The 24,090-nt window shown below is 43.3% G+C and overlaps 1 protein-coding gene across 2 annotated transcripts in view; it reads right to left on the reverse strand.

The window, feature by feature from the left end:
- LOC137327194 (galactosylgalactosylxylosylprotein 3-beta-glucuronosyltransferase 1-like) overlaps positions 1-24,090 on the reverse strand; it is a 131,692-nt gene that overhangs the window by 11,019 nt on the left and 96,583 nt on the right. Inside the window, exons 3-5 of one of the 2 annotated variants that reach the window (XM_067992742.1) lie at positions 13,889-14,415; positions 11,733-12,029; positions 8,654-8,767 (exon numbers count right to left, since the gene is read on the reverse strand). In XM_067992742.1, coding sequence (XP_067848843.1) covers positions 8,681-8,767; positions 11,733-12,029; positions 13,889-14,415 — 911 coding nt within the window. In that variant the 3' untranslated portion in view covers positions 8,654-8,680. Of the gene's footprint in view, positions 1-7,260; positions 8,768-11,732; positions 12,030-13,888; positions 14,416-24,090 lie in introns of those variants that run through there. The other variant, XM_067992743.1, reaches the window with a different exon arrangement.

A 24,090-nucleotide genomic window follows, 5' to 3' on the forward strand; every position in this document is an offset into this window, starting at 1 on the left:
TTTTAAGATAGCTATGGAGAATGATAGGTCTGGCCCAAAAGTTAAAATTCTAAATTGGGGAAAGGCCAATTTTGATGGTATTAGACAGGAACTTTCAGAAGTTGATTGGGAGAGTCTGTTGGCAGGCAAAGGGACGTCTGGTAAGTGGAAGGCTTTCAAAAGTGTGTTAACCAGGGTTCAGGGTAAGCACGTTCCTTATAAAGTGAAGAGCAAGGCTGGTAGAAGTAGGGAACCTTGGATGACTCGGGAGATTGAGGCCCTAGTCAAAAAGAAGAAGGAGGCATATGACATGCATAGGCAGCTGGGATCAAGTGGATCCCTTGAAGAGTATAGAGATTGCCGGAGTACATTTAAGAGAGAAATCAGGAGGGCAAAAAGGGGACATGAGATTGCTTTGGCAGATAAGGCAAAGGAGAATCCAAAGAGCTACTACAAATACATAAAGGGCAAAAGAGTAACGAGGGAGAGAGTAGGGCCTCTTAAGGATCAACAAGGTCATCTATGTGCGGAACCACAAGAGATGGGTGAGATCCTAAATGAATATTTCACATCGGTATTTACGGTTGAGAAAGGCATGGATGTTAGGGACCTTGGGGAAATAAATAGTGATGTCTTGAGGAGTGTACATATTACAGAGAGGGAGGTGCTGGAAGTCTTAACGCGCATCAAGGTAGATAAATCTCCGGGACCTGATGAAATGTATCCCAGGACGTTATGGGAGGTTAGGGAGGAAATTGCGGGTCCCCTAGCAGAGATATTTGAATCATCCACCGCTACAGGTGAGGTGCCTGAAGATTGGAGGGTAGCAAATGTTGTGCCTTTGTTTAAGAAGGGCGGCAGGGAAAGGCCTGGGAACTACAGACCGGTGAGCCTGACATCTGTAGTGGGTAAGTTGTTAGAGGGTATTCTGAGGGACAGGATCTACAGGCATTTGGAGAGGCAGGGACTGATTAGGAACAGTCAGCATGGTTTTGTGAGAGGAAAATCATGTCTCACGAATTTGATTGAGTTTTTTGAAGGGGTAACCAAGAAGATAGATGAGGGCTGTGCAGTAGACGTGGTCTACATGGATACAAAATTGGCTTGACGACAGAAGACAGAGGGTGGTTGTAGAGGGTTGTGTTTCAAACTGGAGGCCTGTGTCCAGCCGTGTGCCTCAGGGATCGGTGCTGGGTCCGCTGTTATTTGTTATTTATATTAATGATTTGGATGAGAATTTAGGAGGCATGGTTAGTAAGTTTGCAGATGACACCAAGATTGGTGGCATTGTGGACAGTGAAGAAGGTTATCTAGGATTGCAACGGGATCTTGATAAATTGGGCCAGTGGGCCGATGAATGGCAGATGGAGTTTAATTTAGATAAATGTGAGGTGATGCATTTTGGTAGATCGAATCGGGCCAGGACCTACTCTGTTAATGGTAGGGCGTTGGGGAGAGTTATAGAACAAAGAGATCTAGGAGTACAGGTTCATAGCTCCTTGAAAGTGGAGTCACAGGTGGATAGGGTGGTGAAGAAGGCATTCAGCATGCTTGGTTTCATTGGTCAGAACATTGAATGCAGGAGTTGGGATGTCTTGTTGAAGTTGTACAAGACATTAGTAAGGCCACACTTGGAATACTGTGTACAGTTCTGGTCACCCTATTATAGAAAGGATATTATTAAACTAGAAAGAGTGCAGAAAAGATTCACTAGGATGCTACCGGGACTTGATGGTTTGACTTATAGGGAGAGGTTAGACAGACTGGGACTTTTTTCCCTGGAGAGTAGGAGGTTAAGGGGTGATCTTATAGAAGTCTATAAAATAATGAGGGGCATAGATAAGGTAGATAGTCAAAATCTTTTCCCAAAGGTAGGGGAGTCTATAACGAGGGGGCATAGATTTAAGGTGAGAGGGGAGAGATACAAAAGGGTCCAGAGGGGCAATTTTTTCACTCAAAGGGTGGCACAGTAGTAGAGGCGGGTACAATTTTGTCTTTTAAAAAGCATTTGGACAGTTACATGGGTAAGATGGGTATAGAGGGATATGGGCCAAGTGCAGGAAATTGGGACTAGCTTAGTGGTATAAACTGGGCGACATGGACATGTTGGGCCGAAGGGCCTGTTTCCATGTTGTAACTTCTATGATTCTATGATTCTATGATAACAGTTTTGACTCGTTTGCTATCAGTCTCTGTCTCATCCCGTTAAAGTTAGCCTTATCAAAATCTAGAATCTTAGTAACTGTGTTACGTTTCTCCTTTTCAAACCTAACATTGAATTCAATCATATTATGATTACTGTTAGATAAATGTTCCCTTACTGTTAGATTATTAACTATGTCTGGCTCATTACTCATTACTAAATCTAGTATGGCCTGCCCCCTTGTTGGTTCTAGAACATATCGCTCCAGAAAACTATCTTGAATGCGTTCAAGAAATTCACTACCTTTCTGACTTGACCAATCTATATGAAAATTAAAATCTCCCATTAAAACAACTCTGCTTTTGCTAATCTCTGAATTAATACATTCTGCCACTTCATTGCTGCTATCAGGCGACTGTAGACAACTCCCATTAAAGTTTTCAGTCCTCGCTCATTCCTCAATTCTATGATGTGGAGATGCCGGTGATGGACTCAATTCTAACCATAGAGTCTCCCCTGATTGCTTTCCCTTACCTATATCCTCTCTTACTAATGTTGTGATAAAACTGGGCCTTTCAAAACTCCTTAATCTGATACTGTAACAGGCCACTAGGAGGTGCATGAGAAAATTGGAGGGCGATTTATTCTGTAATAATTACCTTCCTCCCTGTCTACCTGCTCCCTTCTGCTGTATCTTCCTAATGCTCCTGTTGGGATTGAGAATTTGCATTGTGTGAACTCAGGAGAATCCTCCCTGCTGCGCTATCGTGCCACTGGGAACCTGGTTCAAGTCCGTAAGGTCTCAGACGTAACACTATCTCTGTTATCATGCTACTGCTTTTTGTCCCTTTGCAAATCAAAGGCACAAAGGAAAGTTAAACTAAAGGGACATCCATTACTATGTTCAAAAGCACTTGGAAGATACGCAGAAGTCACAGAATTTTGAGTAACGTAATCTAGACTTCCCACGTACATATTTGTTAACAGCTGACAGGTACAAAATCCATTTCACACGACCTTTCTCACTATCCGTTGAGGATTTTACTTCTTTACTTGCCTGCTCTTTCCTCCTTTCCCATCTGAAGTCTGTGCCCTTCCTTTTCCTCAACCCATTTCCTGTTGACTCTGAGCTCACTTACCTCCGAGGCCTTTCTTTCTTGCTCTTACAGTCCTCTTGCTTCCCATAGTCTTCCCCCACTCCCCCCAAGTTATGCCCTTCTATCCTGAAGGTGCTGACTCCTTGCTAGGGTTCAATTATCCAGGTACCAGCCGCCCTCCAGTACCTTGTCCGATGGCCATTCTTCATGTGTATGTTAGCGGGCATTACCACTGCAGAGGTTATCACAACCGAGACTGATCCTGCATCATCCAACTTTCCAGCAGGGTCGCTAGATCACTCAGGACCAGGCACTGTGGGGCTTAAATTTTTCAGCGCCCCAAACCAGGTGCAATTCCGGCCGTGCGCACCAAACTAAATTCATCCTCGGCTCTCATTAGAATAAATCAGGCGATCTGTGTGCGCCAATCAGGAGCCCTGCCGTAGCTCACCCGTCGGGGTCTTACCAATTTTGTCCCACGCCGAGGCCCAGAGGTAAGCCTGGTCGGCGGGGGGGGGGGGGGGGTAGGGGAAGGCGATCTGGGGGCGAAGGCGAGCCAACAGCGGCCTGCAGTTGTTTTGTGGAGCCAGGAGCAGCGCTCCTCCTTCATCCGACTGCACAAAATACATACCTTTTAAACGTTTTTGGGCCTTTTCTGAGCAGCCTCCAGTGATCCCTTAAATAAGTAAATGTCAGTCTTAACTTCCTAGGGAAAAACAATTTAACAATCTGGGACAGGAGCCTCATTTCAATATTGCTCATTTCAAGGCCACCTAAAAAAATGGCCCAGCCCAATTTAGCAGCGGGCCAAATGCCTGAAATTCAAATCCCATTTGCCGGCTAGCTGCCTGGGGACGCCCAGCAGACGTCCGCAGCTCGCTGGTCTCACGTAAATGCGGCCTGAGGTCTAGTGTTGCCAACTCTGGTTGGATGTATTCCTGGATGTTTCATCAAATGATCTCCCGCCTCCAACTGCCCTGCGCGGTCAAATAGCCTCTTCTTCCATCGCCAATATTTTTCTAATTAATAAAAATAAAGGATCAACAAAAATTTTAGAAAGCATTATTTTTTTTTTAACGCCCCTATGATTTTTCTCCCATGTTGCTTACATCAGTGTCCTGGAGATTAATCTTTCATCCCTGGAGACTCCAGAACAACCCTGGAGGGTCAGTGACCCTACCGAGGTCCAATATCAGGTACGCCTCGGGCCTACCCATTTCAGGCAGGGATGGTTCCCTATTACAAAAAGGGGGCCTAGCGCCTCTTATAGGCTAAATTCTTTCTGCTGTCTGCAAATTTTTAGAAGCTTAATAAGCTAAGAAAGGGAAAGAAAAACAGTGGTTGTGGGAAATCTGCAATAAAATCAGAAGATGCTGGAAATGTCCAGCGGGACAGTCGCTATGTGAGAGATGTGAGTCTTCATCACAGCTTCAGATCCGTAAAATCTGCCCATGTTCTGTTTAGATCTTTCAAGTTGAAACTAACAGCCACGTGAAGCATGGTATTTATGAGTTTACTTCAGTGATAACCTAACTGACTCTAAGATCCAATAAGCAACATATTACATAATTCTTTAAAAAAAATTCTTGGATATTTTCAGTTTCAAACTGACAAAAATGGGAGTTCCTATCCTTTATTTTATATAGGTTGAAATGGCTGGGGTTTAAAATGGAGGTTGCCTTTTTTTTTGTTAAATACCAAATGGTGAACCAAAGACACTCCATCTGTCTTAAACCAGGCAAGGATGCTGTGCACAATTTAGTTGGTAGAAAATTCCCTTTGCTAGGTGGACCAACATGTTTAAAATGCTAATGGATGCAACATTTTGTCAGATGGAAATGTAATTTCTCATTACTGGCTGGCTTTAGAACAACCAGGTTGTTGTGATGGAGAAGCTTTCAGTTACAAGCCATTATCCCATTGGCTGCCATGGTGTGAGAAATGTTGCCAATGTCGACTATTTCAAAAGAAATGGCTTTACATCCAAGAAGCTCCACAGGATAGATGATCCATTTCTGGTTGATAGTCTGGTGAAAACACATGAGGCTCCCTGAGCATGTGTGGCTCATATTCTTTATGTGCAACACCTGTGGATTATGCACCAAGATAAGAGCAGGGTTGGCTGATTCATCTAAAGGCACTGTTGCATTCCGAGAAACATTAAAATAAAAAGCAGCTTTTTAAAAAGGATATATTAATCCCTTGTGGACTGATTCCAGTTCTCTCATATAAGTATTGTGCGGTTTAGTATTAGCCCATGTCTTTTTGCTTCTGTATATCATTTGGTGGGAAAAATAGAATACTATTTAAATGGTGAGAAACTATTAAATGTTGGTGTTCGGAGGGATTTGGGTGTCCTTGTAGACGAAACACAGAAAGTTAACATGCAGGTACAGCAAGCAATTAGGAAGGCAAATGGTATGTTGTCCTTTATTGCAAATGGTATGTTGTCCTTGGTGTACAAGAGTGAGGAAAATTGTTGCAATTGCACAGGGCTTTGGTAAGACCACACCTGGAGTACTGTGTGCAGTTTTGGTCACCTTACCTAAGAAGTGATATATTTGACTTAGAGGCGGTGCAACGAAGGTTCACTAGATTAATTCCTGGGATGAGAGGGTTGTCCTATGATGAAAGATTGAGTAGAATGGGCCTACACTCTCTGGAGTTTAGAAGAATGAGAAGTGGTCTCATTGAAACATAAAAGATTCTAAGAGGGCTTGACAGGATAGATGCTGAGAAGATGTTTACCCTGGCTGGAGAGTCTAAAACTAGAGGTCATAGTCTCAGGATAAGGGGTCAGACATTTAGGACTGAGATGAAGAGGAATTTCTTCACTCAGAGCATTGTGAATATTTGGAATTCTCTACCCCAGAGGACTGTGGATGCTGAGTCGTTGAGTATATTCAAGGCTGAGAATGATAGATTTTTGCACTCTAAGGGAATCAAGGGATATGGGGATTTGGCGGGAAAGTGGAGGTGAGGTCGAAGTGGAGTTGAGGCCGTATAGCCTACTCCTGCTCCTGTTTCTTATGTTCTTATGGTCTCACTTGTAAATAATCTGGAACAATAGTTTAGCCTGTGTGAAATGGTGATTTGCCCCCATTGTTTGAAAGACAGGAGATGTGGTGATGTGGTGGATACTCCAAGTATTCTCCAGTAAGCAATTCACAGCGATTGGGGTTAATTACTGTACTAGGATGCTGCCGGGACTTGATGGTTTGACTTATAGGGAGAGGTTAGATAGACTGGGACTTTTTTCCCTGGAGAGTAGGAGGTTGAGGGGTGATCTTATACAAGTCTATAAAATAATGAGGGGCATAGATAAGGTAGATAGTCAAAATCTTTTCCCAAAGGTAGGGGAGTCTATAACGAGGGGACATAGATTTAAGGTGAGAGGGGAGAGATACAAAAGGGTCCAGAGGGGCAATTTTTTCACTCAAAGGGTGGTGAGTGTCTGGAACGAGCTGCCAGAGGCAGTAGTAGAGGCGGGTACAATTTTGTCTTTTAAAAAGCATTTGGACAGTTACATGGGTAAGATGGGTATAGAGGGATATGGGCCAAGTGCAGGCAATTGGGACTAGCTTAGTGGTATAAACTGGGCGACATGGACATGTTGGGCCGAAGGGCCTGTTTCCATGTTGTAAACTTCTATGATTCTACTCCTGGGCTATGCTAACCCCAAAATGGGGAAAGTTAAGGTACCAATTTCAGTTGATGATGGAAACTGGCATCCAGCCATTTATAAGAGGAGAAAGTTCAAACCATAACACTCTTAAAAGATTAACTTCTGTTTGGGGAGGGAGACAACCCAAAAGTGTAAGTGACATGATTTATGTTATTGCATGAAATGAATGAAGATTCATCAAACACTTTCTCATGACAACAAAGCGAGTTTACAATGGCAGTTGGTCTCTCGGAACAGGAAGTTAATTCTAATCGATCTTTATAAAAAGATATTTGTTGGCACTTCATATTTTATTATGGACTTGTCAGCTAATAGATAATATTTATTTGCAATCAGATAAATATTTTAAGTCTATATTTTACAAGTGAGCTAAATGTTATGTTCATCAAATTGAGAGATGGATGTCTGAAGAGGGAATGAAACATTTCTCAATTTTTTGCCCCCAATGTTGGAATCAGCTACACCTGGTGAAGAGAGGTTTCATCACTGCATCACGACAATGTGTCTTCACCTCAACCTCATGCAAACCATCATTTCCATTTCACCCCACGGAGCCTTTTGCTCTGACAACTAATTTAGTGCCAGGTACTGACTTATCGGCAGGCTTGTGCTGTGAGCTCATGTTGACCAGTGAATGAATTGAGACTGTTCAAAATCAAATCACTTTACAACTTTGAAACTTATCAAAGGAGATTTCATCCCGAGTATGTGGGCTAGATTCAGATCCAAGTTCCGGAGACTCTAACAGTTTTAACCCATTGCGCCACCTTGTATAAAATATATATATTGCCTTTTTTTGTCTACTGTTCAGGAACTGGACATTGCTAGATGCCTGGACGACCAGGCACTCAGATGGTGTTGTTAAACAGCTAGGATTCTGAAAATGCTTGCCCACTGCACAGTTATCCCCCCTCCCCCTTCACATTCCCAGGTCGCCCTCCCGACTGGCGGATACGTCTACAGATTAAGATGTGCTTATTCCTCAGGAGACATTACTGGGAGGTGATGCTATTCCAACCTCCCCCGCAGTCTGGAACTAGTCTACGCCCTGTAGCAAGATTAAACCAGCCTCACCTCCCAATAGCTTTTCCTCATTTTGTTTTCCCACTGTGAAAGAGCGAGAAAGATGCAAAAGACTAGTTAACACAAAGGAAACTTGGGAGTCTGAGAAGAGCTATACTGGATAACAATAGCTAATAGACATAAAGGTGTCATGGAGAGCAATTAGAGGTGAGGATGCGATCAAAGACATGGGAAGGAAAATGAGTCAGCTCCAGTGTCTGCAACTTTCCCCAATTAATTGAAATCTAAAGTTCAAATGTTCAGTTATATTACCATGCAATGTAGTGATATCTAGACAATGCTCTGACAGTATTTCATTCATTTTGGGAAACTCAAGAATAGACAACAGTGCCCATTCATTTCTCATTTGGGCATGTCAAACTTGTTCAGAACACGTATCCAAAAATAGTTGATGTTGAGCTCTTCATTTAATGGTCCTTTAAATTCAAGATGGTTCTAACCTGTGGCTTATAAAAACCTAATATAACTGTAGCTTTAACTTCTTCAAGCACCAGTGCAATCAGAATAAATTCAGATTCAACCATATTTCTGACTCTGTCCTGGATTGTCCCTCTACCGGTTCCATTAAACACCCAGAGCATAGAAGCCCAGACCCAAAGGTGACATTTGTTAGCAAAATAGTTAAACATTAACTATAGAGCCCTGCTGCAATAAAATATGACTTACAGAAAACACCTCCCATCTCAGTGCAGTTCACACCTCCACTCGTGGATCAGTGAATCCATTTCTTCCTTCGTTTATTAGAACTGGTTTTTCAGTTCGAGTGTGCCACACCAGGATCTGTAGAACAGTCACCACATACAACAATGGCAACGTTAACACTTTACTGTGTGCAGTGTGACACCAGTAAGACACTCAAACTCACTTTTCTGGAAGAGGTCCCTGCCACCTAGTGTTGGACAATCGGAGTTTCCAGTGAACTGTCCAAAAATTTCTAAAATGCATAGCAGCCACCAAAATCTATTTTCTTAAAAAAAAAACAAAGTCCATTTTTTCCACTTATCTCTGTGCCTGATGATATGGAACCAAATGTTATTAATCCTTTAAGCCCTGGCATCATTCTGGTGAATCTGCACTGCGCCCCTTCTAAGGCCAATATATCTTTCCAGAGGATTGGTGGCCAAAAGTGAACGCAGTACTTCAGGTGGGGTCTGACCAAGGCTCTGTACAACTGAAGTAAAATTTCCTTCTCTTTGTATTCCAACCCCCTTGAGATAAAGGCCAACATTCCATTTTTGGTTACTTTTTATACCTGTGCACTAGATTTTAGTGATTTGTATACATGGACACCAAAATCCCTTTGCTCCTCCACATGCTCCTAATCTCTCACCATTAAGAAAATATTCCAATTCGTCTTTCCCAGATCCAAAGTGGTTGACCTCACACATCTCCATATTGAACTCTATCTGCCATAGTTTTGCCCACTCTCTTAGTCTGTCTATGTCCCTTTATAACTTCCTGTTCCCATCTACACAACTTACCATGCTTCCCAACTTAGTGTCATCCGTAAACTTGGATTTACAACTCTCTACTCCTTCATCCAAGTCATTAATATGTATTGTGAAAAGCTAAGGCCCTGGTACAGATGCCTGGGGAACACCACTTGACACATCCCACCAACAAGGGAACATTCCCTATATCCCTATTCTATGTCACCTACCTCCCAACCAATTACCAGTAGGAGTGAATAGCAGTAAAATTGGAACTTGTAAATCATGTACATGAACTAATTTTGAATGGAGGTAAATTTGTCTGGGTTTGTAAACCAGATTAGAAATGTGTAACCCTTTTACCACAATATTCCTGTTAGATTTTTGGGAAGAAAAGTTTAGAAGGACAAATGCTATTCTTCCCATCTCTACTCCCTGCTTAAGGAAAGGTATCCATGTGCAAGACTGCTACACTCGAAATAGCACACATGCATTGCACTACTGGAAGCAGCAGTGTGCGCAAAGGCTACAGTAATACAGCTTGCCTGGTTCTGTGGAGTTCAGCGAATAATTGATTGTGCCTAAGCTGCAATGTACCTATCTGTGCCACTTCCTGAATGACCAACTGCAGTGTCAGTATTCAGTTAGCACTGACCTTCCTGTGGCAGTCTTGGTTACCAGCTCTCAATTTCTAATCCAATGGTTGGTTGCTTCCTGTCTCTAAGAGGGAATATCATGGGGTGAGTTACTATTTGATTCACAGAATCATTCAGCAGGGAGACTGATGCCTGCACACCACTGCATCAAGGGGACAGTGCACTATTTGAGCATGCTCACCACTGCATCAAAAGGACAGTGTGTTATTTGAGCATGCTCACCACTGCATCAAGAGGACAGTGCACTATATGAGCATGCTCACCACTGCATCAAGGGGACAGTGCATTATTTGAGCATGCTCACCACTGCATCAAGAGGACAGTGCACTATATGAGCATGCTCACCACTGCATCAAGGGGACAGTGCATTATTTGAGCATGCTCACCACTGCATCAAGAGGACAGTGCGCTATTTGAGCATGCTCACCACTGCATCAAGAGGACAGTGCACTATATGAGCATGCTCACCACTGCATCAAGAGGACAGTGCACTATTTGAGCATGCTCACCACTGCATCAAGGGGACAGTGCATTATTTGAGCATGCTCACCACTGCATCAAGAGGACAGTGCGCTATTTGAGCATGCTCACCACTGCATCAAGAGGACAGTGCACTATTTGAGCATGCTCACCACTGCATCAAGAGGACAGTGCACTATTTGAGCATGCTCACCACTGCATCAAGGGGACAGTGTGTTATTTGAGCATGCTCACCACTATGTTAATTTTGGCCTGCAGCAGTACCTGCAACCTAAAGGCAGTAGGGCCTCTACCAACTTGCCTGGTTCTGTGAAGTTCAGTGAATAATTGATTGTACCTATGCTGCTATTCAGACACCATCCAATATGTAAATAATTAAATCGAATGAAGTTTGAATCCCTTCCTGTGCCGATACTATTTCGCCTCTGCCTTTGGCTAATACACGTTAAATGTCCACTTCCCAGGGGGGTGCCTATAATTCACACATCCTGAGCAGATCCAAAATTTACAAGTTCTTCCAAGAGATGGGGAGCGGCTGGCTGATGGGAGGTACGGCTATGTGTTGCAACCATGACTCATGACACTTGCCCAAAACCTACGTACTAGGGCTGGGTCGCGGTACATGCAGGCCTTCTTGCATTGCCAGAATCTGCCACTCTCTGCCACTGGCTTATCTGCTGGCCGTTATATACACCAGTTAATGGCAGTTAAACCACTGCAGAAGTGTGAAACTGCTATTATCAAAGGTAATCGGGATTGGCCAGTGTGCTGAAAGAAAGCTACCAGTGGAACACACTTGGGATTCCACCTGGGAGAATGCTTCCATTAATAAAAAACTAGAGATATTAATACGGTGGGAATCAAAAATGCAGAACAAACCCAAAGGGGTGGCACATTGTGTTTGAGTTCTAAACACATACATATCACTGACATTATTCCTGGTGTAACGGGAGGCAAACGTCCATCACACACTTCACTTCTGTGTTTCCCCACGATGTTTGCTTTGCACATTAACTCAAAAACTGCAGTTTAAGTGGGCATTAATGCTATCTACCTTGACTGAGTTTCAGTATATAATAATTCTATACCAGTTTAGAAAGTGATACATGCCCCACAGGTTTGGTTGAGAAAGAGTAAACTCTCTGTGTTAAATGAGTCTCAATTGGAACGTTACTCTACTTTAGTGCAATTTGAAGCTTTAGGCTCCAGCTCTGTCAAAGTTACAAGTTCCCGCAACAAGCTGGTCTCCTGGTATCCTCCCTTGACTCCATACAGCTGGAAGTTGGCTGACGATTTCTTGAGTATCAACTTGACATTGATTGCAAACCCTGCCATATCTATTGCAAAAGGTCTATTTGGGTCAAAGACAGTTTTCCAACCGACGACTTTTCCTGCAGTGTTCACTTTGGGAGACTCGTATCGCAGTCCACCAACAAAAGCTACAGGCCACACTGAAACCTTTTTTGTGAATCGCATCTGAAAAATATAAATAACAGGATGAATCATATACACTTTGCATTGAGTCCTTTATCCAAGCTGTGTGTCTTTATTATAGATGATAAGATCTTGCAGCTTGACAAATGTAAAATTAAAAAAAAACTTTTATTTGAATCTCCAGTTGACTGCTAAGTGAATCTGTTAACTTGGTAACCCAGGACTGGTAACCTGTCCCTGTCACTTATGGCTGCTCGTCTCCTTCTTGTCTATTGGTACTAAGTCTTCCAACTGTTCAAACTGTATTTGGTTTGCCCCATGTCATCTTGCCTATTCTGAAACTTTCTAGGCCTGTTTTCATCTATAAATCATATAGTCCCTGTTTCAATAAAAGGTGCTGGATCTATAGCTAATGAGAAGTTCTGTAAGTTCCTCCCTAAAAAGAAATGCCGATTTCTGATAGTGAATATTTTTTCTTTATTCGTTCATGGGGATGTGGGCGTCGCTGGCGAGGCCAGTATTTATTGCCCATCCCTAATTGCCCTTGAGAAGATGGTGGTGAGCCGCCTTCTTGAACCGCTGCAGTCCATGTGGTGAAGTGCTGTCAGGAAGGGAGTTCCAGGATTTTGACCCAGCGACGATGAAGGAACGGCGATATATTTCCAAGTCGGGATGGTGTGTGACTTGAAAGGGAACGCGCAGGTCGTGTTGTTCCCATGTGCCTGCTGCCCTTGTCCTTCTAGGTAGTAGAGGTCGTGGGTTTGGGAGGTGCTGTCGAAGAAGCCTTGGCGAGTTGCTGCAGTGCATCCTGTGGATGGTACACACTGCAGCCACAGTGCACCGGTGGTGAAAGGAGTGAATGTTTAGGGTGGTAGATGGGGTGCCAATCATGCGGGCTGCTTTGTCCTGGATGGTGTCGAGCTTCTTGAGTGTTGTTGGAGCTGCGCTCATCCAGGCAAGTGGAGAGTATTCCATCACACTCCTGACTTGTGCCTTGTAGATGGTGGAAAGGCTTTGGGGAGTCAGGAGGTGAGTCACTCGTCGCAGAATACCCAGCCTCTGACCTGCTCTTGTAGCCATAGTATTTATATGACTGGTCCAGTTAAGTTTTTGGTCAATGATGACCCCCAAGATGTTGATGGTGGGGGATTCGTCGATGGTAATGCCATTGAATGTCAAGGGGAGGTGGTTGGACTCTCTCTTGTTGGAGATGTTCATTGCCTGGCACTTGTCTGGCGCGAATGTTACTTGCCACTTATCAGCCCAAGCCTGGACTATCCAAGCATGACCTGACTGTGGCTTTTCGTCTCACTGTCAATAACTAGCATCAAAACTACCAAATAATATTCTGTCATTTTGTATTATTTTCTCTAATTTTCTTCTCCTAAAATTAGCCCACTGTGTTCATGCTATCTTCATTAGTGACAACAATCACTGGGGGAGTGTCGAATCCACATATAACTCCAAGAATGTGTTTAATACTCACCCTTCCGAAGCTCAACTTCAGTGGCATGCAACGGAATTCCTCTCCCCACCCACTGGCTAAAACCGTGAAACTCTCTCTCTAGAGACCCAAATACTGGTTAAGTCAAGGACTTAAATTCAACTTTCCTATTCAGCATTGTAGCTACTGACCTGTCCCTGCTCTATTATTTAATTAATGCTATTACTTACTTTTTTAAAATAATGGTTAAAATAGCAACTTTGCAGGACTTGCCTTACTAATAGGAATAAATTATCAGTAGTTGTTAAATGTTCATTGTGACCACACAGTGTCTGTAATAAACAATAATAGACAGTGACTGTGGTGCCAAAGGCTATAAATCAGTAGTCACTACAGAACATAAGAATTAAATGCTTTAGTTCTGCTATAAAGATTGTCTTAGATTAAAAGAAAGTACCTCCTCAAAGAGTTCCAAACTGTAAGTGTTGTCATCATCAGCAAAATAAACTACACCCTCTGATGAGTCGTTAGGACTTAATTTGTCTCTCAACCAGCGCAGGCCCAGATTTCTTTGCATGGTCCCTCTTGGTGTGCGAGAAGATGATTTAGTGAGGCCCAGCTTCACACTCTTCGGGCTTTGCATGTTCAAGTGGGTGAAGTTCAGTCCACTCTTTTCCAGCAACACTGCTACTAAACTGGTCCTCCGAGGAGAGTCCTCAACCACAATCCAATGTAGGTTCTGTACGTGGAGGAAAGTATTCGACAGTCTGGTTAGCTCTGCTTTCTGAACAGGTCTGGTGTAGGTTGGTGTTATGACATAGATGGTTGGTAAAGCCTGGGACCACTGGGGTGGTCTGATGTATATGTATTCCAGTTTGATGAACTGCTGAGTAAGTATTGCCTCCTGGTGAACACAGACACCTTGTTCCTCTTTGCTATGCGAATTGTTGATAGGTGCTCTTTTAGTTCCATTGTCAGGCTCCTCTGAAAGGGAAACAGCGAGAGAAATTCAAGTTTATTTGCTAAGGTCTTGTATCTTTCAATAAACAGCATTATTAATGGAATATATTTCATTCGACATGAGCTTAGTGAGAGTACGAAAGCTGATCAAACTTGTTTTCTTTTAAAGCACAATCTGTAACAAATTGTATGACAGTGGGTGTCGGTTCTGATTCCTTTGTTTTTGTTTATTTTATATATTCAGTGCAAAAAAACTAATGCTGGATCTGGGACATCTCTCCTATTTGTCATGGCAACATCCTAGGGCATTGTCCATATGAAATTCTTTGACTACTGCATCTCCTCCTTCTGGCTTAATGTATAAGTCCATTGCCTGGTTGTGGTCCTGAACCATAGAGACCAAGAAGACCCCAAGTCTGGTTCTCAGTCCGTGCAGAGTTAGCTGATTGCAGTGGAGGCACTACAGTTTACTCCGGTGTCACTAAACTAGGGAAGAGACAAATTAGCACAGGTTTCTACCACTGTTGGTATCCAATAACACCTGCAGGAAAGTGCATGTGGATGCCACTTGAGGACATGATGGTCTCAGCTGTGGTGCACTAATGGTACAAACGGAATATAATCTTGATTTACATGTTCAGTAGTAATAGGGAAGAGTGTATTTAAATAGTCCTTGATTAGGTGTGGAAGAGAACAGAACTGTGGCAGGCATATGGCTTACATGATGGCAGAGTGTATTGGAGAACCAATGTATGGTACCATGGAGGGTAAAGAAAGAAAGGCTTGCATTTATATAGCGCCGTTCATGAGCTCATGATGTTCGAAGGTGCTTTACAGCCAATTAAGTACTTTTGAAGTTCAAGACCCACTCCAGTGACTTCAGCACAAAATCCAGGCTGACTCCAGTACTGAGGGAATGCTGCACTATCATCTTTCAGATGAGCCATTAAACCAAGGCCCCGTCTGACCTCTAAGTGGACGTAAAAGATCCCATGGCACTATTTTGAAGAAGAGCAGGGGACTCCTCCTTGGTGTCCGGCCAATATTTCTCCCTCAATCAACATCACTAAAACAGATTATCTGGTCACTATCTCATTGCTGTTGGTGGGTCCTTGCTGTGTGCAAATTAGCTGCCGCATTTCCTACATTACAGCAGTGACTACACATCAAAAAGTACTTCATTGGCTGTAAAATGTTTGGCGATGTTGTGAAAGGCGTCATATCAATGCAAGTTCTTTCTTTCTTACTTACTTTCTTACTTAAACCTCTGATGGTCACATCCTTATTCAAACTAAGTGGCGTTTTTATAAGAGCTATAACTGCAAAAGGCTTAACTATAATTTGATATAAATGCATTGGAGCTAGGGAATGACTCTGTCAGCTTTCTTAACTATGAGGGGTGGAGAAAATCTTTCAAAGAAGTTTCAAAGTGAGTGGGTGGGTTTGGACAGAATTCAAATTATTATATTTATGGAAGCGACAGACCTGTTTCTTTATGTACAATTTTAATTTCAGATTTCCAACATCAGCAGTTTTTTTTTACCTGATTTGTTCCAATTCACTAAAAAAATCTTTTTAAAAATAAAATCCCTGAAGTACAAACTCTGTTTCCTGTGGTCCCTCGACAATTCTACTGTGCATATTGAATTCAAAACAATCTTATTTCAGTGTGAACTTGTTCACTTCACTGGAAGCTAATCCGTTACTGGATCAGCTCCTAATCTCAGCCTCTGTCTGAGAGAAAAATCACACCAGGATTGTGTAAAATGCTGCAGTCCCAATGTTTCTGATCTGCTTCGAACTTCACTTTCCCCCCTCCAATCCCCTCCACCCCGTTGTACAACATTGCTGCTACAGCTGCTTTTTAAAAATCTCATGACATTCCCTTACCTCATACAATGGTGTCCCTTTCCTGTTATTGCTATCTGTGTACTGAACTGATTAGAAATTAATGTTCGGCGTGGAACGTGATGCTGCAGCACGAGAGGTGTCCCCCTCCTCTCTAGGGTGTATGGTGAAGACAGGCGCTGGTGTCACATGTTCCACCAATATCAGCACCGTCCTAGGTCAGACATTTTCTATCAATATGAGATCTCTATGAGGGGTTCATATTACAAAGTGTATTCTGGATTGCAGCACAGAGTGCATCCAATGCTACACGAATTTTGCGTGTAAACGGGGCCACTGCCATACCCAATTTAAGATAATGAATCCAGTGATTAATCCAAATCTGTTAAGTGTCACCCATTAGGAGTGACAATCACTTGGTTGACCGTTTAACCTATTCTGGTGTCAGTCACTCTTAAATTGGAACATAGCTCTTGCTGGTAACTGTTACTTGTTACATGTCCCTGATGTTGACAGTTCTGATTAAACCTCCTCCCGTTTGCCCAAGTATAAAGGCATAGTAATGTACATAGTTTAATAGTAAGTAGCTGTAATAGGGGTTAGCTGGATGTAATACTGATTATACATACTATTCGATGGCTCCAAACTTAAGGACTGGTGCAACACAAAGAAGCTTGGGTAGATGCGGCCCACTGGTCAAACTGTTCACACTGACATTATTGGATGCTGTGAGGTGGTGGTGTAAAAGGGCGGAGACACAATTACAGACCTAACGCAGCAGATGATGCCAAGTAGACAACCAGAGGAATAGGCATTTTGCATTAATACGAGATCTGTATGAGGGGTCCCACTACAGGGTATGTTCTGGATTGCAGCATCCTGGCTGAGAGGACTACAACATTGCCAGTACCAGGTCTGTGCTCCAGTGGGAGGTGGAGGTCCTGACAAGAGCAGGAAGACATGTGAAAAGCACAAAAAACCACATGGACTGGTTGTGTCAAAGGAGATTGTGGCATGAAGTGCAAAAAAAGAGCAATGGTTTTAGAGTGAACTTGCAGCATGTATTCTCCTTTTGACCTGATTACATGATGGCAATCCCTGTATCTACCTGCAGAGTCCTCTTTGAATTTTCTCACCACAGTTTAATTCTAAGTTTGGCTATCTGTACAGTATGACCCATCTTGACCCATCATTCTTTTAAGAATTGTTAAGGTTACTCTGAGTGTGTGTGTGTGTGTGTGTATATGTGTGTGTGTGTGTGTGTGTGTGTATATGTGTATGTGTTTTGGGGGAAGCTGAGCAAATCCGAAGAGAGTTGAAGGAGAATAAAACACTGGAGGGACACAAGGAAATTAGATAGAGTGAAAGAAAGCGATTGGGAAGTGAGATGCAATGAGAGATACTGCAGTGCCAGTAAGATCATTTTGGGTCAGCTTATTCTAGTTATTTAAGTGTTTCAGAAATGTGTACTGTTTGGTCACAACCTTATTAATTCATTCTTCTGGAAATTTCAGAATTCGCACCTGGGCTCAGAAAACAATAGACTGCTCCAGTGTGACACTTTCTTAAAAGAATGATAGCTCCATGGGACAAACCATTTTATTAACCCACCTGTCCTATGCTTCTGATACTAATTCGCACTGCCTTACCCTCCGTCCTCTTGTTTCCTGGCCAGACAGGAAGCCAAGGGCTTGACCATAGACCCCCTCCAGCTCTCCGTGTCTGGGGATTGGCCAGTTGAGCTGCCAATTCAACTGGCTGCCAGCCTCCTACGTATGGGTCTCAGCCAGGCAATCTCATGCTGAGCATTCATGAATTCAGCCCTTCAACAAAATTCCTAGACGTAACACCAACGCTAGCAGTGCCAACGTGTGACACATGGGTCTCGTGTAGTGAGCTGCAAACTGAACGTAAAACTTCTGAGACTCAGCAAGGCTGACATTTTGGAAAATCCATATTTTACTGGGTTTTCCCAGTAACTGGCTGCAGCTAATCCAGCAAGTTTACATCAGGGCTGCAACCAGCTGCATAAGACTCATATATCAGGAACTGGCACTGCTAGCACAGGTCTCGCATAATATGAAGACTGCTAAAATGAATTTACCATTTAGGGGAAAACTAATGATCTACAATGGACCAAATCCTTTCATCACATCCTTGACTTTCTCTTATGTTATTAACAAGAGGTTGTTTTGTGTTGTGGGGACATACCCACAAGGAATTGGATTGGAACTGCTTAAACTCATTTCAACCTGCAACCAGCAGACGCTGGACTAGATTTGAACATGGGTACCAAGAGGTGAAATGATGCTGTCTAATCCACTGCACCACCCAGTCCCATACCTATTAGCGTATGATACAGTGGGACAATAGCTGATCTGCAGTATTTAAGATGGAACTGAGGAACCCACTGTGTTGCATGTGTACACACAACAAACTGATGATATTTGCTGTGTCACTATTTGCATGTGCTGAATGGTGCCCTGAATTTTGGGAGAGGACAGAGTGCCCAGTGTGTGTAGTCAGTATAATCCAGCCAGGATGACTGAGGTATATTTAGAACATTGACCCCAGAGGGATAAAATTAAGTGTAATTTCTGCATAAGGTGCTTCCCTCCCACTCCCCGATTTATTTATATCTTTCTGTTCTTGCCCTGCTGATCTCCTTTCTCTGCTCTTTGTGTTCGATATTTTTCTCCTTTATCATTTTCTTTTGTTTGTTTGTTTTTCTCCCGTTGTCTGTTCTGATCCCTGTTTCTCTGCCAGATTCTTGTTCATACCTGACTCACCTTCTGTTGATCCATCAGTAACAGATTTAAATAAGCTAAAGTGGGGGGGAAATCAGGAAAAATATACAAAAACCAATACCCTGTATTATTATTTTATTGGATACTCAACTCTTTTGATTAGAAAGTATATAATTTTTGATTCTTGTTAATAATTAGTGGCCTGAACTTCCATGGGATTTCTCCTCATCTCCTATCCGAACCCCTGGAGAAATGTTTTAAAGTTATGGTGGGAAATGGGAAGAGCCCTCACGGAAATTCAGGGCCAGTGAGTGAGTTATCTTTTGGAGCACCTGATTTTAGTCATTCCCATTCCCAGTTTAACATTGATAAGAAGTGATTTGGGCTTCACAATGTGTAAATTGAGGTCCCCAACCTGACTCAGGGAGCTGCAAAGTGACTCTCAGCACTTTTGCATGAAAATACACGGAAGGTCACTCCGGTGCGGTGTCAGATCTGGTTTCCAAAGTGCTCACAGGGTCTGTTTGTCCCCACTGAACATTTTAGTGACCCACCTAACCTCAATTTAAATTTTAGGGAGCAAGCATTCTCCTCTTCCCACTCTCTAAACGTCTACATGTTGGGATAGAGCTCTGGCCAAACCTGCAACTAAACAGGTATAGAGCTCTCCTTTAAGTAAGATTGTTACAGTTCCCACCAGGCAGGAACCAGGCTATGGGAATATGGTACTACCTGGCTGGAACCCGAAGTGTAGCTACTAGTCCCTGGCCAATAGCTGCAGTGTGATGGACCCTCAGATGCCTATGATGGTATAATCTGTGTGAGGGGTCAGCAGGGGGAGCCAGAGATAACAGAATGAAAGTGAACGAAGAGTTGAATCAGACTGGTTCTATTTTAGAATTAACTTGCCTGCAGTACCGGGTTTTTTTAAACTTATAACAAGTGTTGCCTTTTAAAGAGTCATCTTTTAATAAATTCAGAGGGATAAACTCGCAGCTCTTGTGTTAATCCAGGATACAACTTTAAAATAAACTGTGGGGGTAGGACAAAGGGATGCAGGTTCAAACTAGTAAAAGGTAACTTTAGCACTGATATAAGGAAGTTCTTCATATAGAGAGTGATCAAATCATGGAATAGACTCCAGGCTGTGTGAAGGTGAAAATCCTGAAATCATTTAATAAACAACTGGATGCAGCAATGGGGGGAGTGTAGGGTTGTTCTGGATGGATGAATTAAGATGGGCCAAATGGCCTTCAATTATCCATAAAGATCTTGAGATCTGTTGTGTTTACCATGAGTTTTTACCTAGTATGGACAGGAAAAGAGAAAACTAGAGTATAAACTCCCAGTAATATTCTTTCAGCTGTATCCAGCATCTTCCTGCAGGACCAAGTTACTGTGTAAAATAAGGAACTACTTTCTACAATATTGATCACAATAGTCTGTGCTGTTCCAATAAAGTAACAAAATATTAAAATATATCTGGACAAGGAAATAAAATGAAAAATACAATAAAAAGAGTGTGAAATAGTGAAGAAAGGAAAGGGGAATGATACAAGTAAGAAAGGAGAACATTAAAATAGTGGAAAATGCACTGTGGTATTTTAATGTTTGAATTAATTCTTAGATATAGTTAGGTTCAAACCAGATATAGATAGTGACAAACCAAATATAGATAGTGCCAAATCAGAGAGGCAGTACCAAACCCAGATCTAGATAGTTTCAAACCAGATATAGATATTGTCAAACTAGATATAGATTGTGCCAAGCCAAATATAGAAAGTGTCAAAATAGATATAGATTATGACAAAACAGCTATAGATATTACCAAACCAGATATAGATTGTGCCAAACCAGATATAGATTGAGCCAAACCAGATATCGATAGCATCAAATCTGATCTAGATATTACCAAACCAGATATAGATTGTGCCAAACCAGATGTCGATAGCATTAAATCTGATCTAGATATTACCAAACCAGATATAGATTGTGCCAAACCAGATATCGATAGCACCAAATCAGATCTAGATATTACCAAACCAGATATAGATTGTGCCAAACCAGATAGCGATAGTACCAAACCAGATATAGATTATATCAAACCACGTATAGATAATGAGGTAGATGTTCCTCTTCAGGTTGATGGGATGTAAGCACTTCCTGTAAATTTAAGCACAAACTGCACATGATTTTCATTCCGTTAATGTTAATGGGAGTAAAATTGTGTGCAGCTTGTGCCCAAATTTGCAATAAGTGCTTATGCTCCGCCAAGGTCTTGGGCCCAATTTTGAAATGATGATGGGTTGGAAGCCGGGGCGGGTGAAGGTGCACGTGGTAAACCCGCATAAACAAAACTTACCATTTCCGACGCAATCGCATGGAGATTGCTGATAATTAACGTGCCCTCCGGGCTTCGCGCCTGGCAGCCAGCCTGATTGACAGGCTGCCGTCAGGAGCTGCAACGCGAGGTGGGAGGGAAGCGAGAAGGAGAGAGAGCGAGACGTCATCCGGTGCTGGAACAGAAGATCTGGGGGGGAAGATCGGGGGGGGAGAGGGGAAGATCGGGGGGGGAGAGGGGAAGATCGGGGGGGGGGGAGAGTGGAAGATCGGGGGGGGGAAAGGGGAAGATCGGGGGGGAAGATCGGGGGGGGGGAAGATCGGGGGGGAGATCGGGGGGGGAGATCGGGGGGCGATCGGGGGGGGGGGGGAGAGTGGAAGATCAAGGGGAAAAGGGGAAGATCGGGGGGGGAGGGGGATGATTGGGGGGGGGGGGAGAGTGAAAGATCAAGGGGGAGAGGGGAAGATCGGGGGGGAGAGGGGACTATCGGGGGGGGCAGAGTGGAAGATCAAGGGGGAGAGGGGAAGATCGGGGGGGAAGAGGGGAAGATCAGGGGGGGAGGGGGGATGATCAGGGGGGGAGGGGGGAAGTTCAAGGGGGAGAGGGGAATATCGGGGGGGGCAGATTGGAAGATCGGGGGGGAGAGTGGAAGATCAAGGGGGAGAGGGGAAGATCGGGGGGGAGAGGGGAAGATCAGGGGGGGAGGGGGATGATCAGGGGGAGGGGGGAGATCAAGGGGGAGAGGGGAAGATCGGGGGGGAGAGGGGGACATCGGGAGGACATCGGTGGGGTGAAGAGGTGGATATTGGGGGAAGATCGGGGGGTGAAGAGGTGGAGATCGGGGGGGGACATCGGGGCGGTGAAGAAGGGGAGATCAAGAGGACATCGGGGGGGGTGCAGAGGGGGACATTGGAGAGGGGGACATTGGATATCAGAGCAGGATGGAAAGGTAAGTTGATTTAACTTCCTTCTATGGTTTTTGATGTACTTTATTTTGTTTCTTTTTCCCTGATCCTGGTTTCACCAGGTGTGAATCAGAAGTTCTGGGCAAGCCGCCCAAGTAATTTAAAAATCACATAATCTGTTACAAGTAAAGTGCCCTAAGTACCTCAATGAAGTACATTTGGTTCTTTAACTGTCATCCCGCCGGCTTTAATTGCCGGCGGGACTTCCGGTTTCGGGTCGTCCACGCGCACACAGGTGGGTCCCTGGGAAACTCGGAAGTCGGCGGGTTGGAGCCGGCTTCCGAACCCGAACGGGATTTCCGTGATTTTTGGAGCCCCCCCCGCGCCCAACACACCCGCAATTTCCCTGTAAAATTGAGCCTCTTATGTCCAGGCGCTAAAGAGGAACATCCACCTTCATGTCTCTTGCTATAGGTGAGTGGTCTGAAATTGTGTCCACAAAGATATTTTTCAAGGGTGAAGGTGTCTGCCCTCCTATTTAGGGCTGATGCAGTAATTTTAGGACAAGTATTCCTCCCCAAGGGTGGGAAGGTAACCAATATTGCATTGTTAAAAGGAATTTTGGACTATAAATAGCATTATCATGTAGACACTGACTCTACTGGCACTTGAGAAAGCATTGATTTAAGATATTAAATTATCCTTTGTCTCCACATTCGACATTGAGTAGAATTATTACCTCCAAAGTAAAAATGCTTTTTCCCCAAAAATGAACACATTTCTCCCCTTATTTTTGAATTGCTGTGCTCATTTTGAACTGAGCAGGTCCAGAAACATTTTCCTCAAGGTGTAAGATAGTCTACCAACAAAATTCGACACTGTTGTCTCAGTGAGGTACAATTAGTGATAGTGCAGCATGTAACTGGTTCTTATACAGGCACATTTCTTTTATCGAAAAGTTAAAAATCAAAGAGTCTTTGCATTTTTACCTGATACTAATGCAAACAAGTGGTGATACATTCAGCCAAATAACTGATTTATATGTAAAATTGTATGTTTTGCACGGTGTGCATTTCTTTCGCAGAGTCCCTGAAGCTCCCTGAAGTGGGAGGACCCGGCACATTACACAGAAGTGTTCTACAAAAACTGCAGGATATGACTCCCCTGATTTTGTGCAGTTACAGAGCTCCACAAAAAAAACTGAATTCCATGTAAAGTATGGCACTGACTGGATGATATTCCGAATGTAAGCTACCAGAGCAGAGCAGAACAGCACACATCAGGAAATTGCAGGGGTGCTGTCTATAATTTTCCATCCAGAAAATCATGGGGGATGCACCTGTGATTTCCTGATATGTGCTCCTAGTGGGTGAGGCTCTGTGCTGGAACTGTGCATTCGGGAAAGTGGCTAGTTTATTTCAAGGAGTAAATTAAAAATGCTGTCTACCAAGTATTGGCCAGAAACATGAAGGCCATCCTTAATTCATAAATAATGAAGTCATATAAAGTCACATAGAGGCACAAAGACCGAAAGAAAGAAATACTTGAATTTATATAGCGCCTTTCATGACCTCAGGACGTCTCAAAGCAGTTTACAGCCAATGAAGTGCTTGTGAAGTGTTGTCACTGTTGTACTGTAGGAAACAAGGCAGCCAATTTGCGCACAGCAAGGTCCCACAAACAGCAATGAGATAATGACCAGATAATCTGTTTTTAGTGATGTTGGTTGAGGGATAAAAATTAACCAGGACATATAGGAGAACTCCCCTGCTCTTCTTCGAAATAGTGCCAAGGGACCTTTGAGGCCTTGGTTTAACATCTCATCCAAAAGACTGCACCTTCGACAGTGCAGCACTCC

Source organism: Heptranchias perlo, chromosome 11 (genome assembly GCF_035084215.1).
Source record: "Heptranchias perlo isolate sHepPer1 chromosome 11, sHepPer1.hap1, whole genome shotgun sequence".
Lineage (NCBI taxonomy): Eukaryota > Metazoa > Chordata > Chondrichthyes > Hexanchiformes > Hexanchidae > Heptranchias > Heptranchias perlo.